We start from the raw sequence: 23,665 nt of genomic DNA, 5'->3' as shown, positions 1-23,665 counted from the left end.
GCAGCAGCGTCACAGTTGCATCAATGCAGCTGCGCCGACGTAGCACTTGAGTGTAGACTTGTCCTTAGTCTCAACTCTTAAATTAGTTCCTACAGAGCTGAGGTGTTCACAGCTAAATGTGACCAATTGCATCATAAAGGTCCTTTGAATTCTTATGCTGTAACTGCGATGGGGCAAAGAAAAGAATTTTTGCTTCCACCTAGTATTGGCTAAACCTCAATCCACTATTTTTATGAATAGTGGACAGCCTGGTTAATCTGAGCTGTCTTCATTTGGTGGCTGATAAAATTTTCCAAAGCAAAAGGGAATTGTATATTACTTTCGAGAAAGTAAAGCAGATTTAGACTGAATTATCTGCTTCTATGGAGGCAGAGCAATATCTTGATGGGGCAAACACCAGGTCTTCATACTTAATGTTAGGAATACTTTGTACCACAATCATGTCTTCCTGTTTGTTGAAGGCCAGTGAGGCAGAACTGGTTCTGTAGTTTGTAGAGACTATCAGTGTCTTGCAGATTGCTGGCTTTCATAAGAAAGCTCCTCTTCACCATCTTGCTGGATGACGACAATCTAGCCAGGTATCACCTTAGTATCTGATCTTCCAATTTTAGCTAAGTTGTAAAGAAGGTTGTGATGAGACAACTTTCAAATACATAGATGCCTCAGATCTCCATGACCCCTGTCAATCTGGGTACTAATCTGGGTGCAGGACAGAGAAAGCACTAGTGGTGGTGTGCATTCATCTCCTCCTGGCAATGTGTTCTTACTGACATTGTTAGTTTTATCAGCTACCTTCAAACATAAGGTGTTATGCTGACTACTCCCAACTCTGTTTCTCAATCTCATACAATCTAGCCATTGGTATAGAATGCCTTATCTGTGTGTTTAGTAGAGATTACAGAGTGGATGACAGCTAGCTGGCTGAAGCTCAGTCTGAGAAAAAATTAGGTAATGTTGGTAGACTGAGGGAGGCAGCCAAAAGATATGAGGAGGACTATATCTGCTCCTTTAATTGAGGATTGTGGTAGCCATTTGTTAACAAAGTTATCAATCTATGGGAGCCCCAAGTACTGTTGGAAGATTATGTCTAGGATTCTTTTTTATATCTTCAACTGGTCCAGAGACTGCAACCATTTTCATTGGATGTGGACCTGGCTAAAGTAATCCATGCCTTTCTCAACACAAGATTAGGGGCCACATTATAAAGCAATAGAAACTGAAGCTGATGCAGAATGTGGAAGCTACTCTATAGTCTGCGCTGATTGCCTATTGGTTCTTGGGTGCGTTGATTTTAGCCTATAAAGCCCTATATGGCTTGGGACTTACCTATCTGAGATACAGCCTCTTTCCTCATGTAACAATATATTATTCTTTCTATCAACACAGTTTTTCACAAATTATAAAAACATTGCTTTTAAATACAAGCTTATGGACTCTAAATAACAGAGTGGCTACATAGTACTGAAGTACATTACTTTAATATGTTTTATTAGGAAACTCAGAAGTAAAACTGAAAAACATTTATAATACTTCTCTTACCAAAATTAAATAGCGGAGGGGACAGATCATGCACTTTCATTTAATTAGAAGTACCAGAGTTGACATGGATGAATTAATTTATAAACGCTGCAAGAAACACTAACATAGTTTAGTGTAGGTTCTATAGAAACCTGCTTAAGGAAAATGATTAACTTACTGTCTATAAGCATACCTGTGACACTGTTTCATGTCCAGAAGCTTTTCTCCCGTCATCTTGCTTCCTAATGATTTTCTGAAGCTAAACATAACAGAAACAGAGAATCTGTAAACCTTTTGATTGGCTTAAGATTTTTGTATTTGTATTTCAGGAATATTTTTTATTAACCTCACCTTTTAATTAATCTCATATTTTCCTATTGCTCTGTTTTCTGACCATCAAATTATTTTGTTAAAAAACCCTTTATATATTTAAAAGATATTTTGCCCAAATGTTTACCCTTCCTCCCTCTTTTCTACAGAGGTCCAATCCATCACAGTTCTCTTGCTTAATAAGTTCAAGCAAAACACTGGATAATGAGCTGTCTTTTTACTTGTCATTCTAGTCTTACTGACAGAGGTTCTCTTATATTGGGAGCATCTTTTTTTACCATGCACCCCTGAAAAATCTCAAGATTCAGGGATGTTACATCCAGGATCATAAGAATAAGGAGATAAGAATATGAAAGTGGAAAATATGGTTATGTTTCCCCACCTCAACTACTTTACCAATGCATATTTAAATGCTTTGGGATAGTTCTCAAATAGCGTAAACCCTCCCTCTAGACAACAAAAAACTTGTCTGTTTAAATAAGGTACCATATGGTTAACAAGACCAGCTAATTTCAAATTCAAAGCAATTTAACTAGTTAGTCAGAGAAACTACTTTTTGTTTTTTAAATCAAAATGGGGCCTGGACTTTTAAAAAAAATAAAATGTTCTTGAATGAGTCAATGAATAGAATTTTCAAAAAGCACCTAAGTTTCATTTTCAAAAGTCGCATAGAGCCTAAGTCAGTCTCATTTTCAAAAGTCACTTAGGTAAAATTTTCAAACAGCACACAAAATATTTAAAATAATTATATCAGGAAAAATACAGCTATTAATCTGCACTTTACTATAAATATGTATGTATCATTCAGAAACACCCTCAGCAGCAAGCTTTCTTAATGGATATATTTTATAACTGTTCACAAACAGCTTGAGAAGTCAACATACTCACAAAATCAAGTGAGTTAACATAGTACATAGCAAAATTCACCTACCTTTCATAGACATTTGTACCAGTCCTCAAATGGATAGCAAAAATAAAAGAACAAGGAACTTGTCATTACATTTGGGATACAGGCATAGACATAAACAGATCACTGTGGATTTCAAGTCACTTAGGGAAGATATTTTTAAAACCAATATTTATATTGCCATCTTCTAGTCTGTTTTCTCTCTCAAACATTTCTGAGCCATCTCTCATGCTGTCCCTTATTAATGGGAAAAGCTTCCTAACAAAATCCATAAAGCCACTACTTTGTTTTCAAATCCCTCCTTAGTTCCTTTTTGCCATGATGCCTAAAAAGCAATACTGGCTGACATGGCTCTGCAGATGGTGAGCCAAGAACACTGTTTATTGCTCACACTGTTGTTACCCTTCTTCTCCAACCCCTTTCATTCTGTTTGTCTAATCTACCTGTTGTGTCTTGTCATAATCTAGATTCTGAGTTCTCTGAGGCAGGGACTGGCTTTTTTATAACATGCTTTAGCACAATGAGGCCTTTTACAATCTTTAGCACAATGAGGCCTTTATCCTTGGCTGATGTCCTATTTCTGGTTCTTGCAGTACCTTTGATGCCTATAGTAAAAGCATTGCCTTTGTAGGAGCATGAAGTTCTTCTGGTAATGAACCAAATTTTCATAGCAAATAGCAAATTCTGCTTTGGACAAATTCATGATTGCTCACAAGTGGAAAAATTAAGCCAATTTGTTTGAAAACTCCCCTTTACTTTCTTATCTGAAGAATTTCTACCTTTTGTTTACATGAAAACACAAGAGATGAAGCAGCAAAACTTTTATTCTTCCACAAACCAAAGAAATGTGATTTTTCATTGGTTTCAATGTTTGAGAATTTTTTTTAAAATATACAATCCGCTGAGCACACTCACTCACATGTCTAGGCTTAAAGTGTAATTTTGAAAGAAAGCTATCTATAAGACTTGTTTGTTGTTTTCTAAAACTGTACATAAATACCCGTGAAGTTCATTATCCACTTTCTAGAAAAAAAAATTACGGTAATTGGTCTTTTCAGAAGTTTGAAGAGGTTTTTCCAGGACAAGGGGGGTGGGATGAGGAGGAGGAGGTAATTTCCAGTGGACTAGAGAGAACTGTGCCCTTAAGTAAGAGATTCTCATCACATTGTAACATTTATCTTTGTTATATCAGTTCATCACAGTAATACACTAATGGCCATCATCCTTTAAATAAAACAAGTCAAAGAGAATGAGGCATATTATGCATAACTGATGCTACTCTACCAAAGAAATATATTATTAAGAAGCAATCTTCTCAGAAGATGACTAGCTTTAGTAGAATAGACTTCTTCATTTTTGAAAACAAAAACAAATGAAACAATTTTTCATCTTTAGAATTATACACTGAAGTTAGTGCTTGTGGAACTGTTAGCGCTGGAGACTGTACAAGTATTGTATGCCACACCTCCAGGAGTGAGAGAGTAGTTCATTGTCCATGTTCAGTTAATTTTTGGCTTCCAGTTTTTTTGTGATGTGCACTCGTTTGGTGCTCCAGTCAGGGCAGCCCAGAACCATAAGCCACTGTTTTACTCCTCTGCCTTAGCAAGATTAGACTGCGTGTCCACTCTTTGCCACACTAATCTGTCTGCTTCACCAGGAAATTCCTCGGGACTCTGCCAGCTTTAATTTTGCCATGCAGGTAATAATCAGTGAATCCCAGTTCCAAGTTCCCCAGAGGTGTCCCTCTGTAATGTCCAGTCCCTCTCATTGGATCCTCTCAGAAATCATTAAGTTCATTGCCTCCAATGAGACAGTACACACGTCAGCCTGTTACATTAATTGAGGACTCACTCTATACTTCAATATAACAGCACTGAGATGGTCATAGTAAAACTAAGAATAAGTTTATTAATAAAGAACAGAAATTTAAGTGATACTAAGCAAGAGAAAAAGATACAGGTATGGTTAAAAACAAAACACAACACAACGTGCTTTCTAGTGACTAAAACTAGCAAGTTACAATCTTTGCCTAAGCAGTTTTCTTACCTACATCAAGTTACTACCATATCCAGCCCTCCAGGACAGAGGATCCAATATTCATGGAATCAGAGGGTGCTGTCCACTTTGTTCCCTAAGCTATGGATAACAGAGGTCCTCTGTCCTCCCTTTTATAGTCCAGAAGACCTTTGAAATGTATTCTTTGAAAACTAAACACAAAGTTCCTCTCCCCTGCTGTTGTGTAGATGCCAAAATGTCTTCCTCATGCGCTAGCCAATTTTCTTTTTCAATTGGCTTAATCACTTCATTTACCCTAGATGAAAATGTACTACTGTCTCTGGCCTCACCTTGCTCAATTTACATTGGAGACACAGGCAATCAAGTTATTTGCCCTGTCTGCTCAGATTGCTGGGCCTGAACATATTTGAGGAACATATTTCCAGCACACATACAAAATTCTTTACACGCTAACCAAACACGCATCAATATATACACAATCAATCAGCGGGACAATAGTTTTTATATGATAACTTACAAGACACTGTTTGGCTAAATGTTCTGAAAACAGTGTGTTGGGTGCTTCCTTTGCCAGTTTGCATAAAGGGATTCAGGGTGACAACTTGTCAGCTAGGAACTATATTGAGACCAACAATTCACTTCGCTCACTATCTTAATAAAGTCTAAATCATACAGAGATTGTAAGTGTGACCACATCTGTGCAGTGGAGAAAAAGGGAAATACTAACTAGTCATTACACTAATTCGTTATCTTTTGAGTAGTTGACTAAATCCAGTGAGTTTTTATTACTGGCAGACCAGGGAGCAATGCCTCTACTTTACCTCATCTAACATTTTTCATTATAAGACCCTATCTTCAGTTTTTTTAGAACTTTGCCGAAGTGTAAACATTCAGACTAAAATCTTCTGTTTGCGGTCTGCTTTAGGATGATTTTTTTGTGTGAAACTTTCATCTGAAACAGTTCATCCATTGGAAGAATGTGTGTGGTTTTTTTTTTTTTTGATGCTAAAAACTTCTTACAATCATTTCATTGAGAAGCTCTAGTGCTTCCATGCTCTAGAGCAAGGACTTGACATTTGACAGGGGGAAGCCTTGGGATTAGAGAAGTGTATTTTGCTGTCCTCACAAAAATGCACTGAAATTTGGCTGAGTGATAAGCCTTTGAAAAATCACAGTTTGCATATCAGTAGGGGTTTGTTAGAGGCGGACAGCTAAATTCTATGAACATTTTACTTGCACTAAGCATGCTCCAGCCTAGAGCTGCAGGGATAACCAGGACTTTCTCTGCAATTGCTCCTTCTGGCAGTCAGAAGCTGCTGTGATGTTGGCCATGGAAGCCGAGAGCTAGGAGTCTGTCTCTCTTATGCGCTGAATAATCCCCTGTGGCCCATGGGGTGAAATGAAGGGAAAGAGAAAGCAGCCTAACTCAAATGCAGAGGTGAGAGAAGCAGAGAGGGGAGAGGAGCAGGTTGGGAGAAGGAGGACAGATTAAGTTGTGGCAGGGTGGGGGACAGGAACAGATCGGGGGGTGGACAGAAGAGGGCACCGCTGGGTGGACAGTGTAAGAAGGGTCTGTCGCCACAAGAAAACACTCTCCTCCAAAACACGGAAGTGAACCCATGATTCCTCTTCTATAAGGAAACAGTTACAAAATTAAGGCAAAGTATGCATCTCATCACATTTAGTGGCTGATCTACACAGAGGATGACAGCCTATTACAGCTATCAGTTACTTTGTTAGTTCAAGTGTAGAGATCTGTGCTGCAGATCTAAAGATTCCAACAGTGTGAATGACACATGTAGAAGTCAATATGGTTCCCTGTGATGGATTTTTTTCCAGTTTTATTTATTTTTTTAATATAGGAAATTACATACCCTGTACTAAGCCAAAAGAACATGAAGATTGAAAAGGCAAGCACTCAAAAGTTCAGTAATGCTAGAATTAATTAACTTTAATTCACTATGCATTATGATACAATCTTTAATTACATGATCACATACTTTTTTTTTTTTCCCCTCCAGAGGATCTTTCATTCAGAGCACAGGGTGGATGGCGCTCATGGAATGAATCAGGGCTGGGTAATGAATGAGACTATTGTCTGTGGGACCCTGTCTCATTTGTGGCAGAAGTTGGAAGGTGCGTATCTATTAGTAGTACCAAGACAGGTCGGTATAGCCCTGCCCAAAGCTAAAGGCCCGACCCCCCAGCTAAGAGGACAGAACAACTGAGCCCAGGCTACTAGTGATTTCTGGGGACAATGGAACAGAAAACAGGATCAGGAGTTGAGGTCAAAGGTTAATAATGAGGGATACAAAGGGGTCACTGAGTAGAGAACCCCAGACCCCACTGCTCCTCAAAGCTGTCTAAGGAGTCAGTGGACATTGCCCAGAGGAATTCTGCCTGGAAGTGTGATCAGATAAGGGAACAAAAATAGGAGCAGATCACCGCCCCTCCATCTAGCTTCCTCCTCCTGGAGCAGGGCCGGCTTTAGGACGATTCCCCCAAATCGGGCCCCGCGCCCTAAAGAAGAGCGCCTAACTTAGGTGCCTTTTAAATTTTTTTACTCCCCTGGTGGCGGTCCGGGTCTTCGGTGGCATTTCAGCGGTGGGTCATTCAGTGCCGCGGAAGACCTGGAGCGAGTGAAGGACCCGCCACCGAAGACCTGGACCTCCGCCAGGTATTCGAATCGGGCCCCACACTTCCTAAAGCTGGCCCTGTCTTGGAGTGATGGATGGCAGTCTTGGCCAGTGCCAGGAGAAAGTTGGCAAGAATGTCTTTCGACTTTGTGGGGCCCCGGATGGGATGTGAGAGGATTGGGAGGTGTAGGGAAAAGTGCAACCAGAACCACGGTAGGAAGGTAAGTCAGGGCTGCAAACTGATGCCCCTTTTGCGACAACAGGGAGACCCCGGTGCTCATCTGCGTAGGGTGCAGGTGCCAGGGAAGTTCATGAACCGGGCTAGGTACACACTCAGGCTCGTAGCTCCATGAAGAAGCCACCAGATGATATCCCCAGCAGGCCATGGGACCAGAGTGGAGTGCGGGCTGGCCCACTGGCGGTCCTTGCCCTCCTTAGGTGACAACAGGTGTCAGCGAGGGACACCAGGGCAAAGAAGCAAATCATGTGAAGCACGAGTGTGTACTGATGTTTTCACGTTGCAGTACGGAGGCAGGCCAGCTGGACATTGTGTAGCCAGCTTAGGTGGTATGGAAGATGTGTAGTGAATGAGACAGGGGATTTCACGAAGAGGAAGGATGGTCGCTTGACTAAGGCAGTTGAGAATTGGATTTTACCCCTGCATCTGTCACAGAGTTTCAATGTGATGCTGGGTAAGTCACAAATCTCAATTTTCAGTGGTGACCACTGTGCTCTGGATTTTCTGTGTGCCCAAATTGAGATACCTGGGGCCAGATTTGCAGAAATGCTGAGAACTCATAACTGCAACTGATGCGAAAAGGAGCTGTGTCTTGAACTATGAAATGCATAAAAATGCTAAATACTCTGAAAAATCAGGCCTTGGGCATCTGAACTTGGGCACCCCAAATCAGTGGACAGTTTTGGCCTTGCTCTCTATATCTCACTCCCCCTCAGTAAAATGGGGACAAAATCTCCCTACCCAACAGGAGTGCTTTGAAGATCAATTCACCAGTGTTTGGGAAGCACTCAAGTACTGTAGTCATGAGCACCACAGAAATGCCCATGAGGAAGATAATAATTCTATATTAGGAACAGGGCTTGGATGGCATGAGGTTCACTTACTCTCAGAAAAAAGTAGTTGTGTCCTTAGCATACATATAAAGCACCTGAGAAATCTGTGGACAAATTCTTTTACTTGTTGGGTGGATACAGGTATAAAATGGGCAGTGGCAGTGCAGGTTTGCCTAGCTATGCGTCTATAGCATGAATCTGGAAGGAACATATAGAAATGATGATTTGATTCTTTCATTGCCCTTTTTGCTATGAATAAAGGTGTCACCCATTTCAACCCTCAGGTGATGGGTGTAGCATAAGATATTGAACAGAACCTCTGCCTTTCTGTCAGAGGGGAGAAAAGCATCTGAAATTCCTGTGGCCCAAAAGCTCTAGTGTTGCTGGTTCTGGCAACATGGGAGTGACTGAATGAGGCGAGAATGTGCATTGGCATTTATGCTTTGCCTGGCCTTAAGGAAGACAGGCCTTTGAGCTGTTACTGTAACATGGCTGGTGCCAGAGCCCTGTGGAGCAGTGACCCCCTTTTGTTGCCCTCCCCAGTTTCCTGAATGATTTGCATGGCACAACATGTGCCTGGTTACACTCCTGATATTGTTATACATATTATAATTATTTATACAGCACCCAAAGCTTGAAAGGCACTTTACAGACAATTAAGGAGACAAGGTCTCTGCCATGAGGAATTTACAATCTGAATAGACAACTAGAAGATGACAATGGATGAGAAATGGTGTATGACAAAGCAAGCAATTGAACAAACATTGATGTTTGTTACGTCTAACAAATTAGTTGAAACAATTGTAAAGAACAAAATTGCCAGATACATAGAAGAACATAAATTGCTGGGCAAAAGTTAACATGGTTTCTGTAAAGGGAAATCGTGTCTTACTAATCTATTAGAGTTCTTTGAAGGGATCAACAAACATGTGGACAAGGGGGATGCAGTGGACATAGTGTACTTAGATTTCCAGAAAGCCTTTGACAAAGTCCCTCACCAAAGGTTCTTACGTAAATTAAGTTGTCATGGAATAAGAGGGAAGATCCTTTCATGGCCTGAGAACTGGTTAAAAGACAGGGAACAAAGGGTAGGAATAAATGGTAAATTTTCGGAATGGAGAGGGGTAACTAGTCGTGTTCCCCAAGGGTCAGTCCTAGGACCAATCCTATTCAACTTATTCATAAATGATTTGGAGAAAGGGGTAAACAGTGAGGTGGCAAAGTTTGCAGATGATATTAAACTGCTCAAGATAGTTAAGACCAAAGCCAACTGTGAAGAACTTCAAAAAGATCTCACAAAACTAAGTGATTGGGCAACAAAATGGCAAATGAAATTTAATGTGGATAAATGCAAAGTAATGCACATTGGAAAAAATAACCCCAACTATACATACAATATGATGGGGGCTAATTTAGCTACAACTAATCAGGAAAAATATCTTGGAGTCATCGTGAATAGTTCTCTGAAGATGTCCATGCAGTGTGCAGCGGCGGTCAAAAAAGCAAACAGGATGTTAGGAATCATTAAAGAGGGGATAGAAAATAAGATGGAGAATATCTTATTACCCTTATATAAATCCATAGTACGTCCACAGCTTGAATACTGCATACAGATGTGGTCTCCTCATCTCAAAAAAGATATACTGGCATTAGAAAAGGTTCAGAGAAGGGCAACTACAATGATTAGGGGTTTGGAATGGGTCCCATATGAGGAGAGATTAAAGAGGCTAGGACTTTTCAGCTTGGAAAAGAGGAGACTAAGGGGGGATATGAGGAGGTTGTGAAGGCTAGGACTATAACAGGGTTTAGAAGAGAACTGGATAAATTCATGGAGGTGAAGTCCATTAATGGCTATTAGCCAGGATGGGTAAGGAATGGTGTCCCTAGCCTCTGTTTGTCAGAGGGTGGTGATGGACAGCAGAAGAGAGATCACTTGATCATTGCCTGTTAGGTTCACTCCCTCTGGGGCATCTGGCATGGACCACTGTCGGTAGACAGGATACTGGGCTGGATGGACCTTTGGTCTGACCCAGTATGGCCATTCTTATCTTCCTCTTTCCACCCCTTTCTTTTTTGCTCTCACTAAATTTTGTTCTAGTTAATTATTGCCTTTCTAATATTACCTCTCCATTTCCTTGTCTCCTGCACAATGTTTTCCAATGTCGTCGTCATCCATTGTGTTGAGAACTGGCCAAAAATAACTAATTTTGATAATTCTGAAATCCTCATCAGATTATCTTCCCTGTGTTGAAACAGCCCTGTACCTTCCCCTTATTTTTTCTATATGGATTTCTGGAACTATCATTCTACTGGCTGCCGTAAAATGCTAGTTGTTTTAAGGATTAAGTTGAGATCATAAACACTTTCATTGGTACCTTAATCAGGATTTGTACCCAGAGATCAATTGCTGCCCTTTGTTACCATTGTGCAGCCCCAAAGATTTCTCCAAAAAGGTCAACACATTATTGTTTAACATTGCTTAATGCGTGAACTATGTGTTTTGTGAATGTGTACCAAAACTGAATGCTTCATTAGAGAATCTGTCATTAATTGATTTGAGATAAAATGAATTAAGTTATTACATGCTTCTATAAGTCATTCATCACTTTCCATTATTTGTATCAAGAAAACAGAACATTTATCCCAAATTAAAGAGCATATGCTCTGTGTCCTCCTACAGCAATCAAACCAATTTCCTTGAAAAAGACCAAAACTGAAAGATTATCAACCAGAAAGCGCTCAAAAGGATTATAGCACCTATAGAAAAAATCCTACTACACTCAGGGTGTGTCCATCACACACAGAGGATATGTACACACTAGGATACAGATACTTTTTAATACATTAGTTAATGTGTGTTAAAATCCTATGGTAAAATTTTGACATTTAATTCAATAGGAGTTTTGCCATTGACTTCACTTGCGCCAGGATTTCAGCCTTAGTGCTGACAAACCAGTTGTAGTTGTTACATGTTATGGCTTCTCAGGGTATACCCTAGAGTGAGCCCAGTGTTTATCCTGATCAGCTAACGTGTTATAACTACAGCTTGTCTACACAAAGATGTTAACGTGTTCAAAATATACTTTTTTTTTTCCTTAGTGAAGAAAAGGCCTAAAAGTGGTCAGATTTGGACTCTGATGAATTTTCAGAGGCAAGATCCCATCACTGAGAATGCCTCACCACTTCTGTCTGCAAATTTCACCCTGAAGATTGACACTTGAAATGTTCTTGCTGAATGCAGGTACTGCAGTGGGGGAAAAAAGGAAGAGAGGAAGAAATGGATACTACAAAGCTGGCAACTGTATTCTGCAGTAGCTGAAGCTTCTAAGGGCTTGTCTACACTGGCACTTTACAGCGCTGCAACTTTCTCGCTCAGGGGTGTGAAAACAACCCCCCCCCTCCGAGCGCTGCAAGTTTCAGCGCTGTAAAGTGCCAGTGTAGACAGTAGCTGTGCTCCCAGCGCTGGTAGCTATTCCCCTCAGGGAGGTGAGTTTTTTATAGTGCTGGGAGAGCTCTCTCCCAGCGGTATGCTGCTACTACATTATCCAGGAACAAAGGGGAATCCCATAAGACACAGAAATTGTAAAATCACCTTGAAAATTGGCAGGCAAAAACTTTCATTTCAGAGTGCAGCCACAGTTCTTTCCAGTTCCTTGAAATTTCCCCCCTAAGTATAAGCATTGCGCCTGTCTTATCTGGTTAGAACCAATGCCAGCTACCTTTCAACTAGGTCATTATCTCTACCAGAGAGTAGGAGAGCAAGGAATCAGCTCTGTCTGGGGTTGATTAAAAATGAAACACATCTGAGCAGCACCTCTAAATGTCTTCTAGTAGCTTCACATACAGAGTGAACAGAAGGGTGAGAAGATTCCACCAGCTACACTAGTCATGGATTTAATTATTGGAGCTTTAGGGGAAGAACAACAATTGGCATCTTTGTGGTAGGAATAAGGGCTTGTCTACACATAGAGATATTCTGGAATAGATCCATGTGTGGACTCTCTTATTCTAGAATAAGAGTGTCCACACATGGAATTATTTAGGGATAGTTATTGTGCTTTAAATTCACACACCACATAAATGCAAATTAACTTTCAAGTGTAGACAAGCCCTAAAAAGTCACCTTAAAACAACTCTGGCTGTTACTGCCCCGTTCCATAGGGGAGTCAAAGGCAACTCATAATTAAGGGTATTGAAAGTGCTGATAGGATTAATCGTGTTTTCATGGATGTACAGTTTCTTTCCACTACTCTAAGGAGATTACAAACAATCATATCCAGATCTGAAGCCCAACAGATTGGGCTTGAAAAAATGGGAAGGATTCAGATGCTGCAGGAGTTGGCTTGATACTATCTTCTTAGGCTACGTCTTCACTGGGGGGAGGGGGAGGTCGATTTAAGATACGCAAATTCAGCTACGCAAATAGCATAGCTGAATTAGATGTTTCGGAGCCGACTTACCCTGCTGTGAGGACGGCGGCAAATCGACCTCCGCGGCTCCCCCGTCGACGGCGCTTACTCCTACCTGCGCTGGTGGAGTACAACCGTCGATTCGGGGATTGATTGTCGCGTCCCGACGAGACGTGATAATTCAATCCCCAAGAGATTGATTTCTACCCGCCGATTCAGGTGGGTAGTGAAGACATAGCCTTACTGACCTTCCCACAAAATGAAGGTTGTAACTTGTGAGATAATTTATGTCATTTGTTCTGAACACGGACTGGACCATATTTGAGGATTAGTGGGCCTAGACATTGCTCACGGGCTTCACCAAACATCTGTGGGGAAAGCAATATAGCAGTGCACAGACAATCCAGGAAGTTTTTGGAGAGTGTTGGGGACAACTTCCTGGTGCAAGTGCTGGGGGAACCAACCAGGGGCCATGCACCTCTTGACCTGCTGCTCACAAGCAGGGAAGAATTGGTAGGGGAAGTAGAAGTGGGTGGCAACCTGGCCAGCAGTGACCATGAAAGTTCATGGTCAAGCTCAGGATCCTGACAAAAGGAAGAAAGGAGAGCTGCAGAATATGGACTTCAGAAAAGCAGACTTTGACTCCCTCAGGGAACTGATGGGCAGGATTCCCTGGGAGGCTAATATGATGGGGAGAGCTGGCTGTATTTTAAAGAAGCTTTATTGAGGGCGCAGGAACAAACCATCCCAATGTGCAGAAAGAATAGCAAGTATGGCAGGCGACAAGCTTGGCTTAAAAGAGAAATCTTCGTGAGCTTAAACACAAGAAGGAAGCTTACAAGAGGTGGATACCTGTACAGATGACTAGGGAGGAGTATAAAAATATTGCTCCAGCATGCGGGGTGTAATCAGGAAGGCCAAAGCACAATTGGAGTTGCAGCTAGCAAGGGATTTGAAGGGTAACAAGAAGGGTTTCTACAGGTATGTTAGCAACAAGAGGGTGGTCAGGGAAAGTGTGCGACCCTTACTGAATGGGGGAGACAACCTAGTGACAGATGATGTGGAAAAAGCTAATGTACTCAATGCTTTTTTTGCCTTGGTCTTCACAGACAAGGTCAGCTCCCAGACTGCTGCACTGGGCAACACAGTATGGGGAGGAGGTGAGCAGCTCTCAGTGGTGAAAGAACAAGTTAAGGACTATTTAGAAAAGCTGGACATGCACAAGTCCATGGGGCCAGATGCAATGCATCTGAGGGTGCTGATGGACTTGGCTGATGTGATTGCAGAGCCACTGGCCATTATCTTTGAAAACTCATGGTGATCAGGGGAGGTCCTGGATGATTTGAAAAAGGCAAATATAGTGCCCATTTTTAAAAAAGGGAAGGAGGAAAATCTGGGGAACTACAAACCTCAGTCTCACCTCAGCCCCTGGGAAAATCATGGAGCAGGTCCTCAAGGAATCCATTTTGAAGCACCTGGAGGAGAGGAAGGTGATCAGGAAGAAGTCAACATGGATCCACCAAGGGCAAGTCATGCCTGACCAACCTGATTGCCTTCTATGATGAGATAACTGGCTCTGTGGATATGGGAAAAGCGGTGGACATAATATACCTTGACTTTAGCAAAGCTTTTGATAGAGTCTCCCACAGTATTCTTGCCAGCAAGTTAAAGAAGTATGGATTGGATGAATGGACTATAAGGTGTATAGAAAGCAGGCTCAATGTCTAATTGGCAGCCCCAGCGGAGTGCCCCCGGGGTCGGTCCTAGGGACAGTTTTGTTCAACATCTTCATTAATGATCTGGATGATGGGATGGATTGCACCCTCAGCAAATTCGCAAATGACACTAAGCTAGGGGGAGAGGTAGATACCCTGGAGGGTAGGGTAGGGTCCCAAGTGACCTAGAGAAATTGGAGGTTTAGACCAAAAGAAATCTGATGAGGTTCAACAAGGACAAGTGCAGAGTCCTGAACTTCGGATGGAAGAATCCCATGCACTGCTACAGGCTGGGGACCAACTGGCTAGCAGCAGTTCTGCAGAAAAGGACCTGGGGATTACAGTGGACGAGAACCTGGATATGAGTCAACAGTGTGCCCTTGTTGCCAAGAAGGCTAACGGCATATTGGGCTCCATTAGTTGGAGCTTTGCCAGCAGATCGAGGGAAGTGATTATTCCTCTCTATTCGGCATGAGTGAGGCCAAATCTGGAGTACTGCATCCAGTTTTGGGCCCCCCACTACAGAAAGGATGTGGACAAATTGGAGAGAGTCCAGCGGAGGGCAACGAAAATGATTAGGGGGCTAAGGCACATGACTTACAAGGAGAGGCTGAGGGAACTGGGCTTATTTAGTCTGCAGAACAGAAGAATGAGCGCGGGATTTGATAGCAGCCTTCAACTATCTGAAGGGGGGTTCCAAAGAGGATGCAGCTAGGCTGTTCTCAGTGGTGGCAGATGACAGAACAAGAAGCAATGGTCTCAAATTGCAGTGGGGTAGGTCTAGGTTGGATATTAGGAAAAACTATTTCACTAGGAGGGTGGTGAAGCACTGGAATGGGTTACCTAGGGAGGTGGTGGAATCTCCATCCTTAGAGGTTTTTAAGAGCTGGCTTGACAAAGCCCTGGCTGGAATGATTTTGTTGGGGTTGGTCCTGCTTTGAGCAGGGGGTTGGACTAAATGACCTTCCAACCCTAACCTTCTATGATTCTATAAGGGACATTGGCCCATTTACCAGGTGATGGAGCAGACCTTTCCCAGCACATTCAGAACCAGGAGTAACTGTGACTCAATCAGTCAGGGAGACAGTGCACACACTCTCCTCCTTTGATCGTGCTACCAGAGAGACTGCCTCAAATCTGATTTACATTACTGGGAAACAGATTGAAAGTAATGTTCCAATAAAGAAAATCTATTTTCCATGACACATAGAAGCCTTTTGGTCATTATATAATTGGAAAAGAAAAGCGACAGTAGTATCAAAACAACGCTTGCTGGGTCAATCAGTGAGACTCTGTAGATAATAAACACATTACGAGACTGAGAGGAGACTGGAATAAAAAACTCAGGAGGAGGCAAAGTTGTGAAACACAGGCAAAAGAAACTCAAAAATAGTTGTGACTTATTTTCTTTGGAAACTAATCATGACAACAGGGGTGAGTAGATTTTTGTTAGCTATACAGACATTTAATTTGTTAATTTGTTAGCTATATAGACACTTGATTCGGGCAGACTAATTGTGTTTACGTAACAGTTTTCATTTTTAACATTCTAAAAAGTTTGAGGACCAGGATTTTCTTTCATCAGTGCTTTTACAGCTGATATGCAAAGTCTAAAGGCCTGATGATAAATTCTTAGTTTTCAGTCTACCAAACTAGTGCTACCCAGAAATGAATACTTTAAAATATTCACCTCTCATAAATGTTTGATATCTAACCATATGAGAAGATTCCCTCTGTGACTGCAGAGATTGTTTTCCTCTTCCTGCTCTGTACACACATGGGGTTTGTTCCACCCTCCCCCCAAAACAAGACCATTCTGCGGGGAGAGGGGACAAAAAACAAACATCCAATTTCCGTAACTATTTGCCTGATGAAGCAATCCTCTGAGGATCCTTGAGGACAATTTTGAATTTAATGACTTTCATGGGTTTAGAATACATTTTCTATGCTCTTACAACTTCCATTTTAATTCCTTAATACAATATCAAAAGTAGGGCTGTCAATTAATTGCAGGTAACTCACGCAATTAACTAAAAAAAAATTAATCGTGATTAATTGCAGTTTTAATCACACTGTTAAATAATAGAATACCAATTGAAATTTATTAAATATTTTTGGACGTTTTTCTACATTTTCAAATATATTGATTTCTATTACAACACAGAATACCAAGTGTACACTTTATATTATTATTTTTGATTACAAATACTTGCAATCTTCAAATTGCAATTTGCAATTTTCAAAAATGATAAACAAAATAGTATTTTTCAATTCACCTCATACAAGTACCATACTGCAATATCTTCATTGTGAAAGTGCAACTTACAAATGTAGATTTTTTTTTGTTATATAACTGCACTCAAAAACAAAACAATGTAAAACTTTAGAGCTTACATGTCCACTCAGTCCTACTTCTTGTTCGGCCAACTGCTCAGCCAAACGAGTTTGTTTACATTTACGGGAGATAATACTGCCGGTTTTTTATTTACGTCACCTGAAAGTGAGAACAGGCATTCGTATGGCACTTTTGTAGCCAGCATTGCAAGGTATTTACGTGCCTGATATGCTAAACATTTGTATGCCCCTTCATGCTTTGGCCACCATTCCAGAGGAGATGCTTCCGTGCTGATGACGCTAGTTAAAAAAATAATGCGTTAATTAAATTTTGACTGAACTCTTTGGGGGAGAATAGTATGTTTCCTGCTCTGTTTTACCTGCATTCTGCCATGTATTTCATGTTATAGCAGTCTCGGATGTTATAGCAGTCCCAGCATGTTGCTCATTTTAAGAACACTTTCACTGAAGATTTGACAAAACACAAAGAAGGTACCGATTTGAGATTTCTAAAGATAGCTACAGCACTCAACCCAAGGTTTAAGAATCTGAAGTGCCTTCCAAAATCTGAGACGGATGAGGTGTGGGGCATGCTTTCAGTCTTAAAAGATCAACACTCTGATGAAGAAAATACAGCACCCAAATCATCAAAAAAGAAAATCAACCTTCTGCTGGTGGCATCTGACTCAGATGATGGAAGTGAACATGCGTTGGTCTGCACTGCTTTGGATCGGTATCGAGCAGAACGCGTCATCAGCATGGATGCATGTCCTCTGGAATGATGGTTGAAGATGAAGGGACATATAAATCTTTAGCGGATTTGGCACGTAAATATCTTGCAATGCCGGCTACAACATTGCCATGCGAACATCTGTTCTCACTTTCAGGTGACATTGTAAACAACAAGCGGGCAGTATTATCTCCTGTAAATGTAAACAAACTTGTTTTGCTGAGCAATTGGCTGAACAGGGAGTAGGACTGATTAGATTTGTCGGCGCTAAAGTTTTACATTGTTTTATTTTTGAATGCAGTTATTTTTTGTACATAATTCTACATTAGTAAGTTCAACTTTCATGATAAAAAGGTTGCATTACAGTACTTGTATTAGGTGAACTGAAAAATACTATTTCTTTTGTTTTTTTGCAGCACAAATATTTGCAATCAAAAATAAATATAAAGTGAGCACTGTACATTTTGTATTCTGTGCTGTAACTGAAATCAGTACATTTGAAAATGTAGAAAACAAAAAATATTTAAATAAATGGTATTCTATTATTGTTTAACAATGCGATTAATTTTTTTAATTGTGCGATTAATTTTTTAAATTGCTTGACAGACCTAATGAAACCTAATGACATGCAAAGTAACTTAATTTTTCTTACTACAATGACATCACTTAATAGGATTGCCTCTCCAAGATTCTAATTTTTGTACTGATTTGTATCGCTGCCTATTTTGATAACTTTCAGTTGTTAATATTGGATAATTCAATCAGAACTGATTGAAACATGGAAATCAGATATGTGATTTAACACATACAACATGAAGAGAGACTTGTAATATACTTAACCAAGAATTTTCTTGCTTGCTTTCCTGCAGCAGTACACAGTAAAAAAAAAGTAGTGGTAAAGTGACCTTTTAATGCACTGGCACTGCAGGCAGCCAGACCTCCCCCCCAAAAAAGCACAGACTTTCATCTTCTTTAATGGACTTATCCATATCTGTATGTTATCAATGTTCTGTATTGTTCAGCTTAAAAAAACAGTAGCTGGAATAGACACATTTCACTGATCAGTATGTATTTTAATTGCTCTGATACAGTCCTGTTGGATGATTATCAGAACCAGTGGGTAAGAATGACAAATGCAAAAAGAAAATGGATGTTTTGTAATTTGGCTTTATTTTTCCTCAGCAGAATAATGATGTAAACAGTTTGCTAGAATAATTTTTTCACACCTGGAAGAGCTTGCACACAAGACCTGCACAGAATTGAGAGCACTCAAGCACCTTGCAGGATTGGGCCTATACTTTGCAAATGGTACTGAATAGAACTTGGCCACTGGAGCAGGTTAGACCAACACCTGTCAGGAATGGTCTAGATAATACTTAGTCCTGTCATGAGTGCAGGGGACTGGACTAGATGACCTCACGAGGTCCCTTCCAGTCCTATGATTCTATGATTTGTTTGTGCAATTTATATCTGAATAGTTCAGTAGAATCCTCCTAATTGGCACAAACAGAGAGAAACAAATGTACCAAAATTAAGCAATTGTCTCAATTATTAGAGGTTCATGGGAACACACTGCACTGGGAAACATTGTTTAGTTTCAGGAATTACTTTAAAAAGGTACTCCAAAGCATTAAAATATTTTTTAAAACAATATTAAGGCAAGACACTCATTTAACAATCATAATTGAGCTGGGAAACAGCATGAAATGAACAAAGGACAGCACAGTGAGAAATTTATGCTAGCAATTGGTGTGCCATTATCCCAACATTTAAAGTCATTGAAATACATTCCACTGAATCCTTGGCAATTTTCCCAATCAAGCGGGTGTGCCAATTATTAAGATTCAGATTAAGTGGATTTTAGTGTATTTCTGATTTTGATAAAAAGTACTGTTTATCGTTAGGGTAATATTGGAGACTAATTCATACAGGAGGACAGCAGTCATTTCTGCTTCTTTTAAAAGCTTATCTACAGTCACATAATAGGAGATCACAATGAGAGTGCATAAAAAGTGTCCAGGTTTCTGTTATTTTCATTTCCTATTTTTGACTTGAATATTTAAGATATATTTTCCTGTAAGGACCCAATTGAATACTTACTATAGTTTTTTATACTCTACAAAATTAATGATACTCTCGTAAAAGCTTTAAAATAAGTGTCTTTCACAGTTTTCTTTTTCAATTTGTGGAGCACTTTCTCCCATTTGTGTTTCAAATAAAAATGTAGTTTCTTTCCCCCACCTATATTATATATCACTTTGGGAACAATATTTGTTTACTATTGTGGAACAGCACAATCCAATTTAAAACAAATCAGAGAGTGACTTTTTTAAAGTCAATATTTAGAAATTGGAAGACTTTCTCCAGCTGATACATTAAGGTAGGTCAAACTTGGGGCAATTACTACTACTATACAGAGATCTGCAGATATGGATGAAAGGTAGGGCTTATAAAAGTTAACTTCAAACATGATATAACTACTTTTAAACCTTTGGTGATGCTTTTTTATATATTCCTTTCATATAAATAAAGTGTATTAGCAAATATAGCTCTCTGTATTGTAAGATGTGATCACAGATTAGATGCAAAAGACTACACGAAGATTTTTAATGTACTGTTCATTTGGTGGATATAATTTACAGAAAATTTGTAGATTTCAAAAATGAATATGTATTTACATACCTTAAAGAACTCCTTTTTTTCAACTTGTTCATTGCCATCTGCATCCAACATTTTAAAAGCAATATGAAATCCAGTTTGTGGTTCTGCAATGAAGTGTTAAAAATACATATACATTTGCTTATAAATAATGAATGCAGCAGAATTATCACCTGCAGTTTCAGTTTTCCATAGTTGAATAGATGCTTTGAATTCCCGAACCATATTATCCATACACAACTATTATGTGAATGTTAGAAAACACTGTTTTATATCCATTTCAAAAGATAGGGATATGGGTAATGAAATGCTAATAGTACCTACATATAGCAGAATATCTTGATCTGTTCTCACCTATTCTGAAAATTCAGTCCATCTTAATGTCCTAGATTCTCTTCCTATGATCCTCAGCCTGTTTCCCCATTTTCTCCGTTGCCACTGACCATCTTAAGTTCTAGCTCTATGTCCTGTACCAACTTTCATGCTAAGAAGAGCTGGAAGAAATCTCCAAAGCCAATCAATATTCCCAAATTGGTTAGAAGAATCACTGTAGAGTGATCTCAGGTACTTCTTCCTCTCAGAAACTAAGCAAGCTGTATACAATTATCTTGAGGCTCTACTGCCCTGAGAAGCAAGAAATTGGGTTTGTAAATCAAATCCAGTTTGTAAATCAAACCCAGTCCTCTCAGCTAGGGAACTATCCACAGGGTCCTGAGCCAGCCCAAGTATTTTTTTTCTTAATAGAATCTCTGTATACATTTGAGCTCCAATTTTTCCCCTTTCAGCACATGGTGTATTTTATTCTCCAATACCTATTTTTTAATGAAATGATGCAAATAGTTTGCAAAAACGTGCACTGCATTTCTTTCACCAAATTGCTGCCCCTTATCTATCAGGACAATTTCATCAGGTCTAGTAGGCACTAAGAAAATGCAAAACTCTCTGAACTACTTCTTTTGTCCATTTGAGGCTACCTGACTCACTAGTGGGTTGTCCTCTTAACTAGCCTGCTCAGGAGTAATCTGACACTGAAACATGTTTGAAGTCCATTGCAGTAGCAAGTGACCCCACTGATAATAGGACAGTTACCTGTTCCGTAACTGGCGTTCTTCGAGATGTGTTCCTCCTGTCTATTCCACAGTAGGTGTGCGTGCTCACCACGTGCACCGGTGCCGGAAGTTTTTCCCTTAGCGGTACCCGTACTGGGGGAGCACCGTGGCGACCCCCGGAGTGGCGCCTGTATATCGTGCTATAAGGGGAGCCATGGGCTCCCCCCACCCTCGGTTTCTTTTTGCTGGACAACTCCGACAGAAGGGAAGGAGGGCGGGGTGTGGAATAGACAGGAGCAACACATCTCAAAGAATGCCAGTTACGGAACAGGTAACTGTCCTTTCTTCTTCGAGTGATTGCTCCTGTGTATTCCACAGTAGGTGATTCTAAGCAGAATCTGTTGGAGGTGGGTAGGAGTTCACAATGGTTCGGGATGAAGTACCGCCTTGCCGAACCCAGCGTCGTCCCTACACTGGGCGACGATCGCGTAATGCGAAGTAAACGTGTGAACTGAAGCTCACGTGGCCGCCCTCCAGATGTCCTGAATGGGGACATGGGCGGCGTAGGCAGCTGATGAGGCCTGAGCCCTCGTAGAGTGAGCCTTAATGACAGAAGGCGAGGGAATCCCTGCCAGGTCATAAGATGTGTGTATGCACGAGGTAATCCAGCGGGAGAGGCACCGGGCAGAGATAGGTTGCCCTCTCGCCCGCTCGGCTGAGGCAATTAAGAGTTGAGAGGATCTCCGGAATGGCTTAGTTCTATCCAGGTAAAAGGCCAACGCCCTACGCACATTGAGCGTGTGGAGGCGGCGTTCCTCGCTAGAGGAGTGGGGCTTAGGGCAGAGCACGGGGAGAAAGATGCTCTGCTCCAAGTGAAAGGTAGAAACCACCTTTGGGAGGAACGCCGGATGTGGGCGAAGCTGGACCTTATCCCTATGGAAAGCCGTATAGGGGGGTTCTGAGGTTAAGGCTCTGAGCTCCGAGACACGTCGGGCAGACGTGATCGCCACGAGGAAGGCCACCTTCCACAAGAGGTGTGACCAGGAACAAGTGGCCAGTGGTTCGAAGCGGGGGGAGGGCTGTGAGACGTGACAAGACCAGGTTGAGGTCCCATTGTGGCACGGGGGGCCTAGCGTACGGGAACAAATGGTCGAGGCCCTTCAGGAAGCGGGAGGTCATAGGGTGGGAGAAGACCGAGTGTCTTTGCACCAGCGGGTGAAAAGCCGATATGGCTGCGAGGTGCACCCTGACTGAGGCTGGTGCCAGACCGTGAGTCCTAAGGGATAAAAGGTAGTGTAGGACAAACTGGAGAGGTGCAGCGGAGGGGGAAACTCCCCGCTCACACACCCACCTGGCAAACCTGGACCACTTCGCCACATATGTCTGACGCGTGGATGGCTTCCTGCTTTCCAGGAGGACTCACCTTATCTGCTCCGAACACATGTTCTCCTCCTCGTTTAGCCACGGAGTAGCCATGCTGTCAGGTGCAGCACGGCCAGATTGGGATGGAGGAGGTGTCCCCCGTCTTGGGAGGAGGTCCGGGCGGAGCAGTAGCGCCCTCGGGGGGGCCGCTAAGACGCATAGGAGGGGCCCGTACCAGTGCTGGCGGGGCCATGCCGGGGCTATGAGAATGACCCTCGCCTTATCCACTTTCACCTTCTGAAGGACCTTGGCAATGAGAGGAAACGGGGGGAAGGCATAGAGGAGCTGGCCTGACCAGCTCAGGAGGAACGTGTCGGAGATCGTGCCCTTCCCCACCCCTCCCCTGGAACAGAACTGTGGGCAATGCCGGTTCTGGCGGGTTGCAAACAGGTCGATCTGGGGAGCTCCCCACCCTAGGAAGATTCAGTGGGTGACCTCCGAGTGGAGCGACCACTCGTACTGGGGGGAGAAGACCCTGCTGAGGCGATCCGCTTGAGTATTGCAGATGCCCGGGAGATGAACCACTCTCAGGGAGATATCGTGGGCTATACAGAACTCCCACAAGGCCCGGCAGAGGGCTAGGGAACAAGTCCCGCCTTGCTTGTTGATGTAGTACATGGCGGCGGTGTTTTCCGTGAGGATTCTGACCACCCTGCCATGGAGGTGCGTGAGAAAGGCTACGCATGCCAGACGTACTGCCCTGAGTTCCTTGACATTTATGTGCAGGGACAAGTCTGGGGTCGACCATGTACCCTGGGTCTGTATGTCTCCCATGTGAGCTCTCCAGCCCAGGTCCGAAGCATCGGACGTCAGATCTATGGATGGGTTGGCCTCCTTGAAGGGAACCCCTTGCAGCATACTGCTCAGTAA

At 41.8% G+C, this 23,665-nt stretch overlaps 1 protein-coding gene across 2 annotated transcripts in view; it reads right to left on the bottom strand.

Annotated features, from left to right (window-relative positions):
- The window catches only part of MICU2 (mitochondrial calcium uptake 2), a 256,302-nt gene that overhangs the window by 20,632 nt on the left and 212,005 nt on the right, over nt 1-23,665 (bottom strand). For both annotated transcript variants that reach the window (XM_054015452.1, XM_054015453.1), the window contains 2 exons: nt 20,349-20,431; nt 1,712-1,777 (listed from right to left, as the gene is read on the bottom strand). In XM_054015452.1, coding sequence (XP_053871427.1) covers nt 1,712-1,777; nt 20,349-20,431 — 149 coding nt within the window. The remainder of the gene's footprint in view (nt 1-1,711; nt 1,778-20,348; nt 20,432-23,665) is intronic.

The sequence above is a fragment of the Malaclemys terrapin genome, chromosome 1, assembly GCF_027887155.1.
Source record: "Malaclemys terrapin pileata isolate rMalTer1 chromosome 1, rMalTer1.hap1, whole genome shotgun sequence".
In the NCBI taxonomy this organism is placed as follows: domain Eukaryota; kingdom Metazoa; phylum Chordata; order Testudines; family Emydidae; genus Malaclemys; species Malaclemys terrapin.
The sequence above is the reverse complement of the archived record's forward strand: the minus strand, read 5'-3'. Positions and strand labels throughout refer to the sequence as shown.